This window comes from Lipophrys pholis, assembly GCF_963383615.2.
Source record: "Lipophrys pholis genome assembly, chromosome: 13".
Taxonomy (NCBI): Eukaryota; Metazoa; Chordata; class Actinopteri; order Blenniiformes; family Blenniidae; genus Lipophrys; species Lipophrys pholis.
Genome location: NC_137632.1, coordinates 2,741,178 through 2,765,732, shown reverse-complemented (window position 1 = coordinate 2,765,732; position 24,555 = coordinate 2,741,178). Strand labels below are relative to the sequence as shown.

The 24,555-nt window shown below is 42.7% G+C and overlaps 1 protein-coding gene across 2 annotated transcripts in view; it reads right to left on the bottom strand.

Moving 5' to 3' along the window:
- Nucleotides 1-1,903: 1,903 nt before the first annotated feature.
- Nucleotides 1,904-24,555, bottom strand: part of tbx15 (T-box transcription factor 15) — a 44,726-nt gene continuing 22,074 nt past the window's right edge. The window contains exons 4-8 of one of the 2 annotated variants that reach the window (XM_080477937.1): nucleotides 23,811-23,982; nucleotides 17,226-17,393; nucleotides 17,003-17,067; nucleotides 9,197-9,294; nucleotides 1,904-3,894 (exon numbers count right to left, since the gene is read on the bottom strand). In XM_080477937.1, coding sequence (XP_080334063.1) covers nucleotides 3,062-3,894; nucleotides 9,197-9,294; nucleotides 17,003-17,067; nucleotides 17,226-17,393; nucleotides 23,811-23,982 — 1,336 coding nt within the window. In that variant the 3' untranslated portion in view covers nucleotides 1,904-3,061. The remainder of the gene's footprint in view (nucleotides 3,895-9,196; nucleotides 9,295-17,002; nucleotides 17,068-17,225; nucleotides 17,394-23,810; nucleotides 23,983-24,555) is intronic. The other variant, XM_080477938.1, reaches the window with a different exon arrangement.

Genomic DNA, 24,555 nt, shown 5'->3' with positions numbered 1-24,555 from the left:
CATCACGCTGCTCATTATTTGAAGTCATGCTTGCAAAAACAGGTGTTTCCAATAGTGGGCTGGCTGTCTCCACGGTCCTGCAGCGCCTTCATTTTCTGATGATGGTTCAGATATGATATTTCATGGCTGAAGCTGTAAGCCTGATAGGAAGTGATTGGGGAGAACTGTTCAGAAGACATCCGTGTAATGGATGCTGATTGGCCCCTGCTAAATCCCCAGAGTCTACCCCCACGTAACAAGAAGGGGAACCACAAAGCTGGAGTAGGGAAGGATCAGAAATGCTGCATGTTTTCCCCATCTTAAACGTTCGAATGATTACAAGGGGATTTCTGTGTCTCTTTAAACAGGTGCCACATTTATATGCATCAGCCACAACAGCCGTGCGGCTGAGTGCAGTTGGCACAAGAGCTTGAGCCGTCATTTTCGTAATAAACAGAAACAGCAGGGAGGAAATGTGTCTTTTTCAAGTCTTTGTCTCTCTGTTTGTTTTGTGATTGATGCATTACGTCAGTGTTTGAAGCCTGTGATGTGGACCGGAGCAGATGTGTATGTTTCATAAGCAGAGAAGCCTCTTGTGTGATTAATACTCTTCTCATTTGTTGTTGTTTTTTTTATCCCAGAGGCTGCGACGGGTGAACCAACTCCCCAACTCAATTCAAAATGTCATGTTTCCTTGACTAATGTTTTCTCAGAAAGTTCCCAAAGAAAATGAGCAAAGAGTTTTGAAATGCAAAAAGTCTGGCGTGTCAAAGCTTAAATGTTTGTTGATGGCACATTGTAAACATCAAACTGTGGCACTCATCATTTTTCATTTTCTTGACGTGGAAAGCACTTTTCTTTTGAAAGTGTAATTTTCTGTGAAAGTTGTTGCCAACATTATTCTACCTCACGTTGTTTAGTGTTTCATGCAGCAAATGTTTATTAGTTTAATGCCTTTTGTTTAAAGTGTAATGACCATTTAGGCCTCCTGTAAATTCCTAATATCCTCCAGATATTCTACATAAAGAACAGATTTTTAGCCACGGATATTGTTACAATTGCTCATATCGCACTATATTTTGGTAATTCCCATTTTTTTTTCTTTCCAGCATTCTACCATTCAGTTATTGAAACTTTACACTGAAGCCGAAAAGCAGCTTTACAGATCCTGGAAAGTGTGAAACAGCTAGGGATGTCCCAATCACACTTTTTTACCCCCGATACCGATCCGATTTTTCAGAATTGAGTATCGGCCGATACCGATACTTACCCGATCCGATACTTACATTGCTAATGCAAATATACTCAATAGTCTGTTTTTGGAGCAACTAAGATGTCTGAAGCTAAAAGCACTATTGGCAGAAGCTTTGTTTAGTGAGAAATTATTGTAAAACTCACTTATTGAATCGAAATTCTTCTCTTTCTCTTTAGTTGTTGTTGTAAACTGGGGGAACATCCACATGACCAAAAAACGATCTTTTTCCTCCCTGGCCTTCTCCCAAAAAAAGCCGTCCACACCTCACTATGAACACGGCTCAACACGAGGCTGCAGGGCATGTAGTACACATGCCAGGCCTTTAGGGGCGCTGTGACTCACCAAACACAATAAAAAAAGCAGAAGAAGACAGACCACATAGAAATTTAGAAGTAGACTTCTACACATAAACAGCGCGTTTTGTTTTTTTTGGATCGGCAGGGTGATCGGCTGGATTTGCCGATCCCCGATCACTCACAAATCACTAATATCGGCCCCGATCCGATATCTACGGATCGGATCGAGACATCCCTAGAAACAGCTACGACTCATGGTCTACGAAATACCATGGCAAAATCACATTTTCCTGATCGTCTCTGAAGCCTCCTGAAGGAGATCCCACACCTCTGTTTGGTTTATATCAGGCAAAAAAAGAAAAGCAAATACAATCCATTTCCATGAATTAAAATGTTTATTGAGTTGTTTTTTTACGTGCTTGGCACCTGTATTTACATTTTTTCAAAATGCCTCAAAAAGTAACTTTTCTATTTTCCGTTTTTCACACTTTTTTTAAACAACAAATGGGCCTGTAAAATTGCTATATTGCTCAGCACTTAAATACACATCTCTAATACACACCACAACATACTTTAATCTGTTCTGCTATTGCTTATCTTACTTCTCTTCACACAAAAACTTTTTAAGCTTATGTTATGATTGCATTTCGCCGTCTTTATATATTTGTCGAAAACATAATCCACTCTAGCATGACGTGACTCCGGCCTGCGAGGGAAACGGGTTGCTGAAGTCGTGTGGTGGCGTCCTGAACTCTCGAGTACGTGGAGTTTTTTGGATTACCTGACAGTTTCCCGATAAACATATGGGATCTGAGTGATTTTCCTTTTTACTGTTTGGCACAGCAACCACCCGACGCAGCGTCCTGATCCTTTATCTCTGCTATGGACGCAGAGCAGTGAGTCAAACAGCCATCATGTCCAGTTTGTCTGTTCCAGTCCAGTTAAAACTTCCCACCATGTTGGTGAAACGGTGAAACGCAGACCCTGGGACCTTCCTAACCCAAACAGAGAAGTGCTTTGTGAAGTGAAAACTTGTGGATCACAGTGAAGATTCTTTGGTTTTAAGGATGAACCTTTTCAGTCCCATAGAAATCAAGAATGAGACAATTGAAGAAGAGGGCTGTTGCTACTATTGCACTGAAACATTCACAACTGATAATCCCTTTCAGACCAGACCGTGTGCACTCCTCCTCCTCCTCCTCCTCCTCCTCTTCCTCTTCCTCCTCCTGAATTTACACAAAGCTGAGTTTGCTTGTTTGCTATCAAACAGCAAGGAGGTCAAGTTGCTGCCTTTTTTTTATTATTATTATTAATGACAAAGATAAATAATGGTCTTGAATCCCTCTACAATGTTTTTTGAGTGGTGGAGTGAAAACAGACACACGAGATGACGTCTGCGTTGAAAGTCTTCTTCTACCTCAGTATTTTAACACTTCATTTAAAAATGCTGCTTTACCATCCAAACTAAACCTGCTTCAGAGATTTGCTTTTCAGCTTTAAATGGAGCTCTGTGAGATTCAGTCCCAGTTCCCTACACCATGTGCATAGACATCTGAGAAGAGGAGCCATACTGACGTCCATCACAGGAGCCGCTCCCTTGCTGGCCGCCGGTGGTGTTGCCAATCATGTGCATAGTGTCCATACCTCCATTGGACAAGTACTGGCGCTCAGCGAAGGCCCCGGCGGGTGCGGATGAGCAGAGCAACCCCCCCTGGGGCTTCTCGGGGCTGGCAGCCAGGCGTGGAGAGGTGGGGAAGTTGTATCCGTACAGGTTGTAGGGGTTGTGGAGGGAGAAAGCGTTGTAAGAGCCCTGCTGCACGTGGTGGTGGCTCCCGCTAAACATGTGGGCAGAGGACGGGGAGGATCCGGATGAAGAGGAGGAGGCGGAGCTCGACCCGCCGCTGGCCTGCATCACATACTGAAGCTGCGACGCCGGGAATGAGCCTAGCTGGCCGCTGTAGGCATCCATCTTGCCTCCCGTGCTGCCGCCACTTCCACCGCCGGCCAGGGAGGCGTGAGAGCCGCCCTGCATACCAGCAGCGATCAAGGATGAAGTCCTCTGTGGCAGGAAGGATTCGGAGGGCTGAGCAGAGGCCACAGCACCCCCTGCGGCCTGCAGGCGTCCGTAGGAACTATCGGCCAGGCCGCCGTAGCCCTGCAGGGCCGCCATGTTGCTGCGGGCGCAGGCTGGGTACTCGGACAGGCCCAGGTTGCAGAGTTGACTTTCTCTGCAGCCCACATTGAAGGTGTTTGGAGCCAGGTGGAAGGTCGGAGGGGAGCAGGATGGGGACAGGAGGTGTGCTGCGCCAGAGGGTGAGGGGGTTCCTGTGCTGGAGGTGGTGGGAGAGGTCCCGGTGCTGCCGCCTGCAAAACACAGAAAACACAGAGCCAGGGGAGTTCAGAGCTGAACAAGAGCTTTGAAGACATGAGATGAACTTTGTTTAATGAAGGCTGTGTTTGCTCTGTTTGTGGTTGATTCTCAGATTTCTCTGGAAAGCAAAGTGTTGCCGGCTCTCATGCCCTGACTCTGGTGATTGAACCAACAAACGCTAAACTGTAGACAGGCCGCGACAACACTGTTGATGTTTAGAGCGTATTGTTCTCTGTGTGTGGTTTCATTACAAAAACAACCAGCAGCGCCACCTCATGGCCTGACATGCTCACTACATCATTTTTAGGTGTAAACGTGAAACTTTTCAGAAACGGAAATGCAAATAAGATAATCTCAATGCAAGACTCCAGAAGGAAACGTGACACGGAAAACAGGCAAAGAAAAGAGAGAGAGAGACAGAAAGAAAGAGAGAGAGAGAGAGAGAGAGAGAGAGAGAGAGAGAGTGACAGAGGGAGAGAGAGGGAGAAGGAGAGACAAAGAGAGAGAGAGAGAGAGAGAGAGAGAGGTGAATCCCTGCCTGGCGACCTTTGACCTGCCTATGGGATATGGAGAAACAAACATGATTTCCCTGTAGGGAGGTATTAGTCTCCGATTGCCAGACTTTCACTTCCGTTCCACGGCGAGGCGGCGTAGAGGAAATCTTTTCCTCGGCCGGCTGGTATGGCTGCAATTTCATGTGGAGCATTTCGAAAACCTTATGCACAAAACGTGAAGCAGAAATTCTGCCTCACTCTACGAACGCAGTAACAGTATTGCGTCAGTTAAAGAAATCACTAAGCAGCTGTGGTTTAAGTAGAGTCAGTTCGTCTGTCCATTGCATGATCGCAAGTTATAACCCTGACTAATCCTGACTAGAGCTCAAGTTATATCCTTGACTAATCCTGACTAGAGCTCAAGTTATATCCCTGACTAATCCTTACTAGAGCTCAAGTTATATCCCTGACTAATCCTTACTAGAGCTCAAGTTATATCCCTGACTAATCCTTACTAGAGCTCAAGTTATATCCCTGACTAATCCTTACTAGAGCTGCATCCTTTAGCTGTTGGGTATGAAGGCTGATGAAATCACTTGCAGCACAACAGTTTCTTCAAAGCCCACAAATCTAAATTTCCTTTTCAATGCAACAAAGGATCAAACTGTCATACTCTATGTATTTAGGTGTACTTTTGATAACAGTTTGCAGGACTTGTGAGTCTGGAAATGCCTCATAGACTATTTCATTGCTTTAGCTTTACTAAACTTTACATTCTTCTGAGGTACTGTCATCAAAACACTTTGAAGTATACAAGCCCTGAATTTAGATGTCAGGGGTGCATTTCTACTGCGCTTTAGTTCCATGTTAAGTAGACTGCAAAGGTGTTGTGACGATTTTCAGTGAAATTTCAAGCAAAGCATGTTCAGTGCATAATAATCTGTAGTGAAATGGTGTAGTGAACAATACATCACTTCACATTGAGTGGACAAGAGAAAATCCAGATCAGGCATTGAGGGACAAATAAGGCTACAGACTCACATATCACATGTAATTTCCATGAGGGGGGAAATGCAGATGGAATTCACAGAATCAGGGCACGATGGTATTTTCTGAAAAATATGCTTAATTCTGCAATATTTGTGGAAATTGTGTTAATCCGTTCATTTTGTCACCTGTTGACATTGTCCGCATAGAGTGAAATACCACTGCAGAAACCATATCCAGAAAGGATTCAGAGTTTTTTACAGTGTATTTTCCCCCGGATACTACAGTATCCTTCCACAGTATTAAAACTTGTTCTGAAGTTAATTTGTGACTCTAAATGTGAGTGTGTGTGACTGTGTTTCTGTGTTGGTCAGTTGATGGTCATTTGATGGTCTGGGTACCCTGATTCGGGTAAAGTGGTGTGGAAGTTGGATGGACCATGTTGTGGATTTAGAATTCATTGAAGATGTTTGCGTTCCTCATTAATGCAGGACGCAGCTGAACACTGCACATAATGTAGAAAAGTTCCTTTAACTCAGATTCCATCGTCTTCATGTTCACTGAGGACTGGAACGCAGTCCAAGTGTGCTAAAGCAAGACACTGAACCCCGAGATGTGTCTGATGAAGAGTGAGCATGTTGAAAGACGGCGGTGCCACCATCGCCAGTTTTCCACTTCTGTGCTCATCAATGCTTGCTCATGTGCGATTAAGGCGATAAGTGCTGTGAGATTACTTTAGTCTTATATATATATATATCTTATGTGTGTGTATGTGTGTGTGTGTGTGTGTGTGTGTGTGTGTGTGTGTGTGTGTGTGTGTGTGTGTGTGTGTGTGTGTGTGTGTGTGTGTGTGTGTGTGTGTGTGTGTGTGTGTGTGTGTGAAGCAGTCTGACAATCGGGTGAACATGTGTACATATAGTATTTACATGACAGATTCACCTGCCGTCAGTTTGATTTATACTCTTGAGCCACATGGAGGTTTTCAAGCTCTCCTCAGACTAATCACAGGCTTTGCTCTCTGAAAACGGCGCTGGATAAGGATCAGGAACCAAACTGTAGAATATATCACTGGTCTGTGAGGATAAATATGGATTTGGTTGTGACTATGGCTGCAGAACAGGTCCAGATTAGATATGTATACTTTGCTGGCACAAATAAAACCCACAAGTCAATCCTTTCAGAGCGAAATGATAGCTGTGGGATATCAATCACATACTTCTGTATCAATAAGAATTTGGCCTGGATTGGCGTGGCTGTTGGAGAAATTTGGTTCGAATACAAGAATGAGGAGGAGGCATAACTAAATAATCCAGGACTCGCCTGGCTGGGGTTCTGATTTTGCAGCATGTGCCTTCGATAATATCACTGGAGCACTCCGCTCCGCTCGAGAGGAGGAGGGAGGATTTAAAGGAAGATACAAATGTAAAGAAAAGAGAGGGAGAACGATAGTTTGGTGATGTCATGTTTTTCCTCTGGATGGAGGCGTTCGAGGTGCTTCAGCGCCGAGGGAAAATCGCTTGATTACTTGAAGGGGAAAAGGGTGTCTGGTGCCATAAGGGGCAGATCTGCACATGAACATCTCGTTCCAACACATTGCATATGGAGCCCACAGTCTCCTTATGGGGTGACACAGGGTTCACTGGCAGAGCAAGGACTTTAATTAAATCCTAATCATTGCAGAGGAGTTTAAAGATAACAACCACATGTCAGCCCACTCAGACAAAGTATGGAGCATCGCGTCATGTTGACCTCCACAGCCAACAAGAGATACAGTCAGCGGGGAAACGGTCGCTTCAAAGTGGCCAGACCCTTGATATGAGCCCCGAATAAGACCTTGTCGCCGACACCGGAGCTGAGAGAAGAGGGAGGCGTCCCGGCTGAGGCTCACTGGCACCGTGGAGCCGTCCAAGAGCCACAGGGTTTGCTTAACGATTTCATTTTTCGAGGGCTGTGCGTGATGTGAAAAGTTCAGCAGACGTACGCAGGTCTGCCAGAGGAGCAGCGTATGGCCAAGCTCAAATGAAGGACAACCATAGCTGATGCAGCGTGCGGTGATATAAGCAGGAAAAATATGCGGAGGGAGAGTTCAGGTTGGGACAGCAATGAACCCAGGTCAAGCTAAATACCACTGTGCACCACTGAGTGAAGGAATTTCTTACTGTGCCATGTGGATAATCTGAACAAACTAAAATTCCATCACAACAACATTGTTGTGAAGAAATGCAACCAATAAACAAAATGAAATCACATAAACAATAATCAAGGTGACCAATCAGTGGAACTATAGAGCCCAGCTGGTGACAAGAATTGAACATGGTCTGAATCTATACATTGTTCTAGGCAGCGGCAGTGGTTCAGGCTGGATTCTTCTCCTTATACACAGAAACATTGTTAAAAATGAATCAGGGTAATCCTGTCTGCGGCGAGTGCATTAGCTTGCTGTCTGATGTCAACTTGCTTGTTTGCTCTCTGTGTCTGCACTTTCCTATTATCTTATTTCCTCCTCTAACCCCGACTGGAACAGCAGGAAGCCATCGAGTCTGGTTCTGCAGGTTTCTTCCTGTTAAAGGGGAGGTTTGGGATCAACCGTTGCCTCTCTTGCTCATGTGGGATAGTTCCAACTCACTCTGTAAGAGTGCCATGAGATGACTGTAGTTGTTGGCTCAACGTCAATAAAACTGAACAGAATTTTTATTAACAGTATTTTCTTTTTGCTAAAACTAAAAAGTAGTAAGATTTGGCTGGAGCAGGTCGTCTTACACTCCTGAAGTGGTTAATTTGGTCGCAGCGTCTCACCCTGTCCATCGGCCAAAGCCTCCCTGGGCAGAACAGTGAAATTCAAGTTCATCCTCAAAGTGTGTTAATACTTTGCATGGCAGCTGGAGCTGCAGAAGGACTGTGTGAATGTGAGGGATCCAAACGATCTGCAGACCAGGGGTGTCAAACACATTTTAGTTCATGGGCCACATACAGCCCAATTTCATCTTGAGCAGCCTGTACCAGTAAAATAGTGCCGTAATAAGCTATAAATTAGAATCTAGATTTTCACAAAACTAAACAATTACTGCCAAAAATTACTCTAATCTCGACTTGAAGCTGATCTTAAAGGAATCTTTTGTTGCAAAATACAGTGAAATGACCAAAAAAAACTTGTGTTGCTGTTGCATTCTGGGTGTTTTTACAAACTCACCTTGACAGTATGGCGTCAAGGCTAATGCCAGTTTACATTTTTGCGACGAGGTAATTATCTTTCAAAGCAGCATCTCCGATATTTCAGTCCAGGTGTCAGTGCTGTGGTGTGTCTGCTACTCTTGATAAATGTGTTTGATAAAATCATTTATTTTTTTTTTAATTTGATCATTGACTTGATGGTTTGGAAAACAGGATTGGAGCCTCCGGCTGGCCCATTCAGGCCCACGGGCCTTATGTTTGACAACCCCGATCTAGACATTCATCTGTCATACTACCTCATGGGAGTCAATCCCTATTTCGTCAAACACAGGATACCCCCTGTGCAGGTTGTCTTTTTAAGCTCAAACGAGCGTTATTTCTCCTGACAGTCCTTTAGCGTGCGTGATCCTCTTCTGTTGAAGATTAATGACCGATAACAGAACAAGTGTGTTCTTCAATGAGCACCCGACACCGTACCAGTTGTCTGTATTTTAGACGTAAAAGATCAGATGTTGCCTGGTAAAGCATGAAGAATGTGTACTGCCATCTATAATCCTTCTCTGATTGTGTATTCTTATTAAACATACAGTTAAGCCAGTACACGTGTAAACAGAATACAAGATAGTGATGCGTTTTTACACACCTTGCTGTTTCTGCATGTTGGTGAAATCTTCAAATGTGAGGGTCCTCACTGGAGGTCTCCAGAAAGCATAAGTCTCCATGATGGCCTCCAGGCCCGTCCTGACAGACCAACAGAGGAGAAGAGAGATTTCACAATCACATACATTTAGAAAATACAATAAAATGTCAAATGAAACTAATTCAATATGTTCATAAATAAGCTGCAGTTCGCCGGGTGCGACAGTTGCTGGCTGCACATAAAGATGGACACATTTGGTTTATGTGTATTCTACAGCAGAATTAGTAAGAAGTTAGAAAGTTTCCCAACCTGCAATCTGAATCAGCAGACAAAGGTTAACGTAGCCCCGTGAGGAATTACCTCCCTGTGTTACGGCCTTGGTGTTTTAATCATTTGTTTTCCTGGATGGTTTCACGTGTTTCATGTCAACGTCATGCTTGGTTACATCCTTGTCTCGTCATGTTGTCCTGTCTTAAGTCCCTCCCGATTGAAATTCTCGGTCCAGTTTTAAGTTTTTTCTGTCGAGGCCGTTCCTGGTTCATGTCCGATGTCTTCTCTGATCACGATGTTTCTTCCCCACACATCTGCCTCCTCCTTCTCCTCCCATTCCTCTGTGTGAGTCAATGTGCTCCTGATTTGCTCCCTCATGTGGATTAACTCTGCCCCTGATTGTGCCAGCTGTGTCTTGTTTCCCCCTCTCCTTCTGTGTGTGTATGTTTAACCCAACCTGTTGGTTTACTCTTCTTTTGTGAAAGTACCTGCTTTTTTCCTGCCCAGTTTACTGTTGTAACATTTGGTTTTGCGTCAGGATTTCGGATGGAATTTTGAGGAAACTATTAAATCTGTGTCTGCACCTTCCTTGGGTCTTTTTGCACCACTACTACTGATTACAGCACGACATTCACCTTGTTAATGAAAATTATTTCCATATTTCAAACCTAGTTTTATCCTCAATCTACTGCTTTGTCGGAAACGTCTCGTCTCTAGTTTATCCTAATTGTTCCCTGAGTGTTTCCAGTGTAGTGGTCACTGAGGGGAATTTCCAACCATTTTAATACCTGTGCTTTATGAAATTAACTTTTTAATGTCCACCACTGTTCTCTGTATGCAATATAAATTATTAATGTACTGATTCTGTGCAATAATGACAATCTCTGGCATTCAATCCAATCACTCCCTTCATTTTCATGCAAGAAAGTAAAATTTTGTCACATTTCTTATGTTGTTTTTTATTGTTTCTGTAATTGTTTTTAATATCTAATAATAGTCATATTCTTTGGCTACTTGTTTACTACTGTCAACTTACTGTTTCAAAAGTGCAAATGTCCCCATTGTGGGACAAATAAAGGTTAATCTTATGGAAAGAAAAATACCAGTGACTGAGCTCCTGCCTTTTATAGGTGTTGCCACAGCAAATCATTGCAACTTTCACCACAGACAAGGAATTCTTCCTGCCACAACCAGGATTCAAACCCATGTATCCGAAAACATTCAAGATAGATTTTCATACTGAAGTGCAGAACTCTTGGGAGAAGATAGGGCTTGTTGGCTTTTTCTGCATGAACCACCTCAAATCTTCTGACCAACGGTTGTCAGACACAAGACAAGAAAAAAGTTCTCCAGATGATGTGTTGAGAACAAACTGTGAGTGAACAATGACATTCTTCTCTGAGGGAGAAAACAAATATCTGGATTCCTGTGGAGTCTGAAAAACGTTTACCTGATGTGCCACCAGGGGGATGTGATCGTATGAGGTGAAAAAATAAAACTGAGGAAAAAAATTCCCAAACTATTCATTCATAAAATACGTGTCAATGAGAGAGGGGATCAGGCAGAGAGACAGGGAGGCGGGACAAACCGGACTCCTGCTCGGAGGAAACTGAGGCCATTAGAAAAAAAAAAAGCTGTTTTTTCCAGTGCCCATAAATCTGACGTGACGTTTCATCTTGAATCTGTACACGGTTCCCCTTCCTGCTTGATTTACTCCCCTGCACGCCGCTCAGCCTCCGTCTCGGAGAAAGCCAGCACCCCGTCCACTGCGCCCTGTTATTTTAGGGCCACTAACTCCCCCGGCCGTGGCAGCTCGTTAGTGTGCCACACTAATCGGCCATCACTGTGCTCATTCATCCCGCCACGCTGCTGCGGGACCAAAACCCAACAAATGAGCCGAGTCATAAAGCCATAAAGCTCACCAGACACAACTGACGACACCACTCTGGCCAACCGTAAAGCTCTGGGGTCTTCTTTATTAGGATGCAATAAGAAATTCAGAAGAAGGAAAACAAATTGGTGCTTAGGTGGAGCATTAGCAGTGTCGGTTTGCCCTTTCTCTTAATTTGGAATTTCCCCCGCATGTGAAATTATTCCACGGCGAACCAGCACAACATTCACTTTACTGCGCCAAACCAAAGAAAAGTGTCTCAGTTGTCTTTATTTTAACACTGTTTATGTAACCCACATCCGATCCTAATATAAAGTGACTAATGTTTAAAAAGTGGCAGTAATAACAGAATATGTCACACCTGCTTTTACATTTGCAACTTCTTGTTTCCAGGATTTGAATGTGCAGCTGCAGCCTCACACCTTCAGCTTGTGGAGGAACCGACTGCACAGAGGTCAATTCAAGACAGCAAACACTCAATAAAGCTTTCCATATGGGATACGGCTGCAACTAAAGCGTGGACTCCAGTCACATTTTCAAAGTGCAGTAAGAGCAGAATGGTGGTGTAGTGGCTCGTTCTGTCATATCACAGCAAGAAAACCCTCCGTTTCAATCCAGTTGAGTGGTTTTGCATGTTCTACCTGTGTGTGGGTCCTCTGGTTTCCTTTGAATATTAAAAGACAAGCGATTTGTGTGTGATTGTCTGTGATGGAGTGGTGAGCTGTCAAAAATGTACATCGCCTTCGCCCATTTATAGTCAACCGGATCGGCTCAAAGCCCCCGAGACTTTCAATATAATAAAGACAAATGAAATATGGAAGTAAAATATGAAGCATGGTTAGTGGGTGGAAATAGTTCTCTTAATAAGTGAAATAACTGTAGAATGAAATAAAACTGCAAGAAGTGGAATTCTGGCAATACAAATGATGCAATAATTCAGAATGGAAGACATTTGAATTAATATGTCCAACAGGTATATAACAACCAATAACGTGACAATAATTAGATATAATGAGAATATTTACCGGAGACTTATTGAAGTCACAATAGTTAAAATGTAGCTAATATGTATTTTATGTGCAATATCTGTTGTAAAATGCACAAAATATCTCTACATTTAAACAATTTATTCACTGGTGTTCTGAAAGATGTTATAAAATCTCATTGACACATCTTTTTCAATACTTCTGTCCAAAAAACAGTTTGGTAAACAGGCCACGGAGATGTTTCTTTCACTTGTTTTATTTGTATTGTGGCAAAAATTCTTTCGGAAGGTGTCATATTTGATCAGATTTGGAATATGAAAGCAATCTGTTGACAAGTCTGATTAATTGGGCAAAGGAGTTCATTTTCATATAGGATTTAAGCAGTCTTTACGCAAGTATCACAAGCTTTGATATTATTAATTTTTAAAGACCTACACAAGCAACACCTACTACAAAGTGTAGTACACCTGTCTTTTTGTCTTCTGTTATTACCATTGTTAGTTTGGAAAAACCGGTAAAAAACGAGGATTTGACCAAAAATGGAAATGTGTCCAATAAAGGGTTAAAACACAGTTTCATTTAAAATATCTACATATTATTCTACTTTTCTTTGAAACCAACATTTGTAAACCAACATAATACTCTACTAATCACTACTACCTAATACCACGGTTTATAACAATATTCATGGATTCTCATTGAATCAAAATAAACCAAAAGTCAAAACTCTGATCAAAGACACTTTAATCTGTGAAATGAAATTCATATTAAAGTGCACTGACTTTGAAAAAGACAGGATGTCTATCAACGCAGCATGTTCCTAATCCAGTGTGACTGACAGCATGCAACCAATTAAACTCCTAAATCACCATAATTATGTCAAAACAGCAGCATGAAGGTCAGAGGTCAGATCTGCAGCTCACTAATAGTAATCCTGAATGATCAAAGATAAAAAAAAAACATCTTCAGTATGAGGCATTAAATTCAGAGTCACTCTGTCTGGAAGGGCTTTTCAGGTTCCAGAAGCAGAGCGCCCTCGGTACGAGCGTCCTGCTTCCAATGGAACCAAACAAAGGGAAGGAATCCCAAACAGAACGTGACGATACATTCATTTTCTCCCTCAATGGACGAATCTCTCATTCGCTGTTATCTTTTCATCTGTAGCGTTTTGGCAATGAAATTCTAATGCCAGTTCATAAATCAAATAGTCTATTGTTTGAAAAACGAAAAAAGATGTCTTGAATATCTGTGTGCCAATAATGCAGACCAGATGAGGAGGCTGCTTTCATGTGTGGAGGAGTCTGGTGGTTCAGTGCACCTCCTCCTCTCCTCCTCCTCCTCCTCCTGCTGCTCCTCCTCTCCTCCTCCTCCTCCTCCTGCTCCTCCTCCTGCTGCTCCTCCTCCTGCTTCTCCTCCTCCTGCTTCTCCTCCATGTCCCCCTCCTCATCTTCCTCCTGCTCCTCCTCCTCCTCCTCCTGCTCCTACTCCTTGTCCTCCTCCTACTCCTCCTCTTCTCATCCTTCTCCTCCTGCTCCTCCTCTCCTCCTTCTCCTCCTGCTCCTCCTCCTTGTCCTCCTCCTCCTCCTCTCCTCCTTCTCCTCCTCCTCCTCCTGCTCCTCCTCCTCCTCCATCTCCTCCTGCTCTAATCTTATATATGATAATCCAGAGGCTGTGAGAAAAAGAGCAACAAACAGACAAGAAGTATAAAGCAAAGGTGGGAAGTAATGAAGTAAAAAATACTTTCCAGGTATTTGTACTCTGCTTTTCCACATGTAGCTGTACTTTCTCCTCCTTACATTCTTCAAACTGGCTTGTTACTTCTCGTTTTACCATCTGCGATGACGACGTAACGTATCCACAGAGAAAGCATGAAATGAATAAACCTTTCAGACATTTCCTTAAAGTGGATGTGAAGGACTTCACTTCACTTTCACCAGAGATGTTTTGCACAACAATTTGAAGGTCTAGTTCAGTAAACATGTCAGAGTTCTCACCACCTCTAGAACCAGAGGAAAGAAGTGACGAAAGTCTGATAGTCTGTTCATCTGGATGAACCCCCGACAAGTCTTTCTGTTTCTGCAGAGTGTTTCACAGGTACAGAATACAGGAATAAATAGTCTCCTATTTATGATTAAAAGTTCTGGAATCTGTTACAGTCTAGTAATGTGTGAAGGTTCTAGAAGGTGTCACTGTAGGAAGAGTAAATTTGTAAAAGTTCTAAGATTTATGAAAGCTTGTGAATGCGTAAAAGTTCTAGAATGTGTGCAAGTTCTAGAATTTGTTCTAAAACGTGCACTTTAGAATATGTGAGTGTGTCAGACTACAGAATCTAAACATTCTAGAATGTGTGAAAACTCTAGATAGAAGTTTGCAGTGTTTTAAATGTTCAATGTATTGGATCAGCCTACAACATTAACATTCTGAGAAAGTTGCGGTAATTTAATGTCAATCCACTGATAGAAATCCTGGTAGAAGTGGCTGATGTTGGTATCTGGATGCTGGCAGTGGAAACGCAGCTAATGCAGGAGCTTCCAGAGCAAAAACAGTGTGTGTGTGTGTGTGTGTGTGTGTGTGTGTGTGTGTGTGTGTGTGTGTGTGTGTGTGTGTGTGTGTGTGTGTGTGTGTGTGTGTGTGTGTGTGTGTGTGTGTGTGTGTGTGTGTGTGTGTGTGTGTGTGTGTGTACTCACACAAATGATCTCAACTCTCTTAGTGCACATTAGTTTGAGTCAGACTAGGGCGAATCAAATGTTTCTGAGCATTATAATGACGGAGGCCTTGTAAGTACAGTTTGTGGCATAAAATAACACAAATAATAAAACAACCTGCGTTCAGACGGTGTTAATAACCCTGGATGCAGGGATACAGTGAGCTGCAGGTCAAGACATGTCTAGACGTCTAGGCTGAAGTCAGAACATGTAGTCATTGTTTGAACACTGTTTTACGACGACATTTTAGACTGAAGCTGGGCTGAACTACGCGTTGAAATGTTTATGGGTTAATGTGACTAAATGGTCAAACGCTTTTGGGCTGAATGAGAGAAATAAAGGCAAACATGACACAAACTCAACCCTCTTCAATAAATAGAACTGAACATGGAGATGCACAAATAACGCAGTGTAGATCTAAATGAAGACATGGCAGTGTTGCTTGTGCTTTATGATATTATTGTGATGGTGGGAGGCAAGTGCAAAAGCTTTATGTATAATCTGAGCACAATGATGCAAAATCAGTTTCAGTGCTATCGCTGACATATCAGCAGTGACAACAACAGAGTGTAGTGAACAACCAGAGACAACATGGAGCAGCAGCAGAGAGCAGGAACAGGAACAGCAGTAGAGAGGAGCTGCAGTAGAGAGGAGCAGCAGTAGAGAGAGGAGCAGCAGAGAGCAGGAGCTGCAGTAGAGAGGAGCAGCAGTAGAGAGGAGGAGCAGCAGTAGAGAGGAGCTGCAGTAGAGAGGAGCTGCAGTAGAGAGGAGGAGCAGCAGTAGAGAGGAGCTGCAGTAGAGAGGAGCTGCAGTAGAGAGAGGAGCAGCAGTAGAGAGGAGCAGCAGCAGCAGAGAGCAGGAGCTGCAGAGAGCAGGAGTAGCAGTAGAGAGGAGGAGCAGCAGTAGAGAGGAGCTGCAGTAGAGAGGAGGAGCAGCAGAGAGCAGGAGCAGCAGTAGAGAGAGGAGCTGCAGAGAGGAGGAGCAGCAGTAGAGAGCAGGAGTAGCAGTAGAGAGAGGAGCTGCAGAGAGGAGGAGCAGCAGTAGAGAGCAGGAGTAGCAGAGAGGAGGAGCAGCAGCAGAGAGCAGGAGCAGGAGCAGCAGCAGAGAGCAGGAGCTGCAGCAGCAGCAGAGAGCAGGAGCTGCAGCAGAGAGCAGGAGCAGCATTTAACTTCTGCTTGATGCAATGTGCAGGAAGTTGAAATATTGAAATGAGCAAAACCGGTTTTAAAAATGTTTCATTTGATTCAGTTTCATATGATGGAAACGGCAGAACCAATAGAACGACAATGAAAGGTCTTTTGCTTTATAGCAAATTCTTGTTGTGAATCATGTTTTTTTTTAAAGTAACTAAAAGTATTGAAAGTAACTAATTACTTTTGAAAATAAGTAATTGTTAAAATAACTGGATTACTTTCTCAGGGAAAAATCAGTAACTAATTACAATTTTCAAGTAAGTTGACCAACACTGCTGTCAACACACGTTTTTGAAAAGGTGGAGGCGTTGCGACTCCGCACTGTGAGCAGAGGAACAATAACAAACATGGCGGCCGCCAGAGTGGCACGACTCCCAGTCCAGGTCATAGTTTTATAGTACCCGAATGTCGGGTACTCTCGATTGTTAATGTGTATAGTGCTTTGTTCTCTGTGCGTATGTGTGTGTGGTTCCATTACAAAAACAAACAACAGTGCCACCTTGTGGCCTGGCATGCTCACTACATCGTTTCAGTGTTTATAGTGTTGCCATGTTTCCTGAATGGTGCCGTGTTAACTGTAAACTTTACTGAAAAGAAAACACACGATGGGTTTTCACTTAAAACGTTGTGTAAACCGAGCATAAGTAAGTGGCGTAATGATTGTTTAGGTGAGAAAATAAATATCCAGTATGAAAACCGAAGGATGGATCCGGATAGCTGGAGAGAGCATCCTGAATAGTTTTCCTGAAGACGTGGTCACGTACCTGTTTCTGCCCGAATCCCGAAATCCTTTAGCGAATGGGTTGCGGTCGATCTTTAATCTGGTGATCTGCCCCAAAAGAATACAATGAGGGAATGTTTTTCATGAAAAATACAGCGCAGTGTGGAAACGTTTCCAATGTACTTGATGAGAATTGAATTGAGAATTTCTTCAGTTGTTATACTAGCACAGTTTTAATCCTGAAGAAGTGACGTTGAGGTGAATACCTGCTGGTTCTGGTAGGCGGTGACGGTGGTGAAGACCGTCTCCGGGAAGCTGAAGGTCTTCACTCCCTCCCCAGTGGGCACCGGCTTGTTCGGAGAGAGTTCGCTGCTGAAATCCTTCCTGATGACATGGACACGGGGCTGGTATTTGTGCATGGAGTGGAGGATGATCTGTGAAGAGGAAAGAGAGCCTTTCTGACGATACTGCTAAAAATATACTCGTATCAAATTGTCTTTGCTTGCATGTTTTTTCTATAAAAAAAAGTAATTAGCCCCAGTGAATTCATTTGATCAGGCGGACACTAAGTTCACACTGAAAAGACGCTGGCTCGATTTTTTTCTTTTTCCCTGCAGAGTAGAGGCGTCAGACAGTGTTGGCCCCAGCTTTGCCTGAGGGCCTTGGTCTGGTCCTGATTAATCGGAGGGTGAGAAAACCTCCCCAGAGCCAAACACACACCCCTGACGCCCCCACTCCGCTACAACAGAGGGGGTCATTTCAAACCAGGGCCGCAGGGGAAAACACCTCTGAATATCAAAAACATTACATCCAATGTTCCAGACCTCAAATCACACAGCGAGTCCAACACACAACCCCGTGCACACACACACACACACACACACACACACACACACACACACACACACACACACACACACACACACACACACACACACACACACACACACACACACACACACACACACACACACACACACACACACACACACTTTAAGTAGGCTGCTACACTGAGTCACAAAGAAAAAATGGCATCCTTCAGGCTGCTCTCCTGTTTTTTTCTTTTAAAAACTCCATCTGCAGCATTGTTGTGTTTGGTATGCTTTGCCTGAAGATCACCTGTCAATCAAACCCTGTGGGTGGCGCTGTGGTGTCTTTTTACTCGGCGCTCAGTGGATTGCATCCCCCGAAGAAATAAAAGTCTCCTCGGTGCATGTCTCTGCATCAGCTTTACACCAAGGAAGAAATACGTTCCCACTCTGCAGGTTGTTTTTGGCCAAAATGTGTTTTAATTGGTAAAGCAGAGTGTTGGAAATGGAAATAACAGGTGTAAAGCAGCATGCTAGAGGTGAAAGTTTAAAAAAAACTTTGATATTTTAGATGTTCCTTGGTGTTATATAGGACGGGGTAGGCATTCACACCTGTTTGCTTTCATCGTGTTTTAAATCCATTGCTCTCACGTGGCCCGGCTTCTCTTTCTGCACGTCAGATCACTATCGCTAAGAGAAAGTGAAATTATACTCAAAAATCCATTTACAGGTCTGTTTTAGCAATAGTGGTTTGAAAATGGAGACACAAACAGCCGCCTCACGGCTTTCCATGCCTCGTCAGCCTGAGGTGATCCCACCCTGGACTCACTGGAGCAGCCAGGGGACGGCCGTTCACGCTCAGATACAATTAGGTTAATAAGGGATGTTTTCATTTTTGTAGTCGGTAATGACGCCCTTCTCATTTTTTTACATGAGCATGACGGATTATCAATTAAAGAGGTGCATTACACAGCTGTAATAGTAGTGAAATCCACTCTAAACGTGCACAGGGCTGAGGACCAGGAGGGAGTGACAGTAGAACTAAAGTGAACAGAAGAAAGGTACGTCTCTGAATAAGCTTGGATTTTTATTTTTTTTTTATAGAGAAACCAACATATATCCAAAGCAGACGGTGTAAAAAGTCTCTGCACAGCTTTAGAAAATTACACACAACAGCACTGACACATTAAAAATGTGATGGGTCATTAAAAATGAAGAACAAATAAAAGCAACAAAAGAGAGTCGCTTGGCTCGTCCAGCCTGCTGCAAGGTTTTATGAGTTTTTCCCAGAGACCCTCGAGACGGGAAATAGACGACAGGCGAGAGTGACAGCATGAGGCAGATCTGAACCCACGAGGAGGGGAAGGAGTTTGTTCAGGCCCAGAGGAGCAGCAGAAGCCCTGTTAACTCAGTCTGGTCTCATCGCTATACTGCGAATATGGACAGGCCACAAAGGAAAGAACAATCCTTCAGCGCGCTGCAGTCTGGACAGCTCTGATATGTGAGGGATTTTAACATATTCACACAATCTGATAGAGAATTGATCACTTCACCTGCAGACTGGACACAACAACTGAATGTATATTAGGATCTAAGCAAGGCAGCGCTTTTGCCATAATACATTGAGAGAAACTCAGGTTGCACAAAGTAGTGAATTATGGTTAGAATTTACACTTCCTGTACTTTTGCTAAAAAAAGACAAGGTCAACAGTTAATCCATAAGAGAGAAAAGACATTTTGTCTTACTTTGGAAGTAAAAGAAAGCTGTGCAAACCATCACACCTTTTATGATTTATCCATCTTGCATCATAATTTACATGATTACTGTTGTATAATTTGTGATTGTTATAGAAAAATTGTGGGTCGTTGAAACAATCTACATTTTCATTTCTACTCTACGCTTTTCATGTAAAGAATTGCAAGGAGGTCATTTTTAGTTGGACTCCACCATACTCCAGAAACTGCTCAACAAACTGAACTATGTAATAAAGAAATGATCAGCTGCTCCTCTAATATGAAACTCACCCTGCAGTGCAACACTAATCCAGCGTTTGTGCAATAAAAATGTTTTTGCTGCACTAAATGACTTTTGATGTTATTTGAGTTTAGTCATATTTATTCCATTAATAACCAAGGAACCATATGAAACTACATTATACTTTTTATCCTGAGATAAAAACAGCCATTCCAACTGTATCAACTATAAAAAAAAGCACATAAGCATCATAATGAAGTGAATATCAGCTTTATTCTATAATAGAAGACAGACCTTGTCTTTATCAGTCCACCTCTGTTCTGTGTTGACGACGTCAAAACCTGCTTTCCTCCAAACTTCATCACATTTAAAAGAAAAGATTAGAAAAGTCATGTTTTCTTCATCCTGTTAACGTGCAACATTTCAGAACAGAGTTTTAAGATTCACACAGGTTTCAGATTTGATTTGGCAAATCAGCACTTCGCGGAGGTGCAGTTTGTTTTGGGGGGGGGGGGGGGGGGGGGGGGTTATTTAGTCATTTATCTGAAGGTTTTTTCATATTTCACTGTATTTTGCATTAGAATGTTTCATTAAAATTGGTGTCATTTTCAGGCGTAATTGTTTGACGTTGTAAAAACATAGATCTTTTCATTATGTATACTCTGCGCCACAGCAAAGAAAAACTGCCTTTATGTGGCACGACTTTACTGGTCCGGCCCGGTGTGGCCCCCGAACTGAAATCTGTCTGACAACCCTGAACTGGAACGTTTTGGTTGCTTCTCTGAAGCTGTTGGACAACTTTCCTTTACACATTTAACCACATCTTTCAAGGTCTGTTTTTAAAACTGCACTGAAAGCCAATTTGACTCCATGAGTTTTAACCCTACATGACACTTCTGCATTATTGTTTTCTGATCTCTTATTGTTTTTATGGTGATTTTTGTGAATCTATTCGTTTCTACTGTGTGTTTGTTTGGAAGTGAAGTTAACTTAAGTTACGTTAGATGTTTTTAGGTTGACCTAGTTATTGGCAAATTCAATTGGGAAAAAATGGTGGTTATAAATGCAGCAGTCACCATTTCTAGTAACACGTAGTTTTGTATGTGAACACTGGAGAAGAGTTCAGACAGTAAGACATCAAAAATAGAATTATCTGCTCCAGTTGTTGTTTGAAGTGTTTGGCGTCTCTTTTAGTTTAGAGTTTAAAATAGTGAAAATGTGGCAACCTGCAAACCTCCGAACGAAAATCCAAAGTGTAGTTCAGATGATGTGCCACATGAGACACAATGAATTCTGTGGATTTTCTGCTCCTGTTTGAGCTCAGATGATTCGTGACACGTCTGTTTCTGATGAGCCCGACGTTTCTCCACGCCGCAAGTCAAGACGGACGAGCGAGAAGTGGTGAGGATCCCCACACAGGAAGCTCCCGCAGTCATTTTCTCTGGCCTTGGTGCTCTCCGGGGGGAGGCGGAGCGGCGGGGGAGGGAAGAGGGAACTCCATGGGAATGCTCATCGACTGGTTGTTTCGTTTGTCGCCTGACGCGCCGCACCACGCACTGCATGCAACTCAACGCCGCCATTTTGTCGCGGGACTGGGAAGATCTCTCATGGCGCCGACTCTACGCTTCTTTTGAAAGAATCACATCACGGCAACGACGAGCAAGGAGGAGAAGGCTTTTAACAGGATCAGCAGGTCTTTTGGTGACATTTGCAGCAGGAAAGGGAGGGATGATGAACCATCCAGCTCCCTCGCCGGCTGGTGTATGTATGGAGATGTATTTTAAATCTAAATAAGGAAGAGCTGTCACTGCTCACACCTTAGGAGTGAAACTCACTGGATTAACTTGAAATTTAAATCAAACATTTTGGTTCAATTCAAAATATAATCTGTAATTTTAATGGCTGACTCATGAGCAATGTTTGTTTGGACAGATATAATAATTCATTATGGTCCCATAGCTCATTTTGTCTGCTTTACGTCAATTCCATATTGGTTTTTTTTACGAGTTGTAAAGGTTCACAATTGATATTTTTTACCTTCTGTCACGTTATCACTCTTCATCCCTTGTTTAGCTTTAATGACAAGTTGTACTCTGCATATTATTACAGAAATGAGGGACTTTAGTGGCACGTCACAGGTGGAGCAGTGAGTCCATCCTGGAACAGTTCACTATTAAGTGAAGAGTCCAGAGTGTCGGGCCTCGTTTACAATGTTTTCAAGTGAAAACAAAAAACTTTCTTTGCGTTTGGGGGTTTGTTTCCTCGACAGCGCTCGGAGCCACTGGAAACGCCGTCACTGCACATGAGCGCCAGGGCTGTGGTAAATATAGTTCCTCTGCACACGCACGAGACAATAACAATCATTTATTCTGTCTATTTTCCCGTGAAATCAATGTCTTCTAGAGAAGCCTGAAGAGCAAAGAGACAGGCCTTCACTTCATCCTGGTGCCCACTTCCTGATCACACATGAGGGAGGCAGTAAATCACAGAAATTACCACCAACCTTTTTGCATCACTGTAGAATATTTCGCCTACGAATCCCACATTACACATTTAAAGTGGCCAGGAGCCTGTTCTTACTTTAGTCCACCACCTCTGTAACCGACTGGATACAAGCGAGACAGTAAATCTGAGAGATTGTGGTCAGAGTTCAAATTTAGCTCAGTGGTGTGGCCGCGAGGCCAAACTACAAATCAAATTCAGTCATTAGGCGGTTTTAACAAACCCGATTCAGAACGAAATCCTTTTCAGGGCCACAGAGGAAATGAATATCACATATTCAAACAAGGGCACAAGTTCAAATCCCTGACCAGCAATTGTATTCAGAATGTTTTTAACCAACAAGCGTGAAGAATATTCATTCAGAGTGGACCGTCTTCAAGAAGAAGAGTGTGGGAGGAGGGCGGCCTGTGGCCGAGCAGACAGAAGATCAACTCTCATGAACAAATGTCTCACGGTCATGAAGAACCGCCACGACTATTCCCTCCATCAGAAAGAGTTCAGCCGCCTCACAGCACAGGAGAACCACGTCACCATGAAGGGACGTAGCACAGCATTTCAGCTCGAACTGTGTCCTGACGCTACTCAAGAGTACACACAGCCAGTTTGTAGTATTTCAGTCTCAGAAAGATATATGATTATATAACGACACATATACTCAACCAATACTTATACTTACTTAACATCATTTCAACAACATACTTATTTACTTTCAGGCTGCAACAACATATTCACCATTCAGACATATGAGATGCTGAAGAGCACAAGGTGGGAATCATGATTGAACTTCTTTGTTGTATTTTTGAAAGAATTCCTCATATGTTGTGTTTTTAAGCCACATTTTGTAAATTTCTCATTCTACTTTTCTATTCACCAGAGAAGTTTCATATTTTTGTTGTTGAAGCGACAGGGTTTCAGGTGCAAAAAAACATCTTTGCACGATTATTTATAAGGTGAAACAAAAGTAACACGACCTCAAGTGTGAGTTTATGTAAATTAATTGATAAAGTACTACTGTGACTTTCTCAAAAAAAGTGATTAAGTTACAAAAAAAAAAAAAGTATTGGTTATTTTTTAAGCACCATTAATTTCAGGGTCAGTTGTCGGCATATTGATATTTTACCTGTATAAAATATTCATGCTCAAAGCGTTATTCTCAAATGGACAATACAGTAAATAACAATGACGCTATGGGAAACAAATGTAGACAAAGCAGGAATTGCATTTTCAGTTCAAATAATGAACATATTGGCTACTAAAGGCCAGGTCTGAAAGTTTAAAGATTATTATTTATGGGTGAATTAATATATGACTCCAATGATTTTAGAAATAGCAAAGTTGACAACACGTAATGAGTAAAGTCCCGATAGAACAGGGGTGTCAAACATAAGGCCTGCAGGCCAAAACCAGCCCACAAGAGGCTCCAATACAGCCCATGAAATCACAGCATCACAAACACAAAACCGAGACTTTCTAACGTTTTAACTCCGAATCTTTCTTAACCAGAAAAGACAAACAATGAGGTTCTCCGTGGTTCTCTGAAGCAACAGTTAGGAAGTTAGTCTTACGTGTCCCTGGTCGTCCAGCTCATTGTTGGTGAGTTTGAGCTTGTCGAAGCTGACCACCTGCCTCATCCAGGTGTCTCCTGAGGCCAGAGAGTCGGGGTGGATGTAGACGCGCGGCGGCACTGGAGAGTCGGCGTTTCCTGCCACCATCCACTTGGAGCTGTGATACACGTACCTGGAGGAGCAGACAGGAGAGCTTCCTGAGCACCGGGTGGAACAGGAACCAAACAGTGACAACAGATCTGTTACCACAGGTTAGGGCAAAAAAATCGACTCAGTCGATTTATTGAATTTGTAGATAAAAATGACTTTTATTTTGCAAATTTGAGTTTTTTCCTCCCCTCAGTTTTTCAGCATTTTTCGCGTTCCATTCTATCATTTCTTGTGGGTTTCCGTTGTTTCTGTTAAACCTGGTTAAAGCTTGAACTGGTTGAATGACCGAGCCTCACTGACTTTTTATTTTGGGATTGTTTTGAGGCATTTTAACTCTGAGGACAATCACAGCAATAAAGTTGCACTTTTGACAATATATCTGATGTCTGCAGGCATTTTTAAGCACATTGAGAAATAAAATGGGAAATCGAATCAAAACTCAAATTTTTCTTTATTTTTTTTTTAGGACAAATCGCCTCGCCCGACCACAGGTTGATTCAGTTTAGTTTGAAAAGTGTAGATTTAACACATTTCAAAGGACTCATTTGAAAAATGAGTTTGCAGGAAGATCGACCTCAAGAGTCTTAATGCCAAA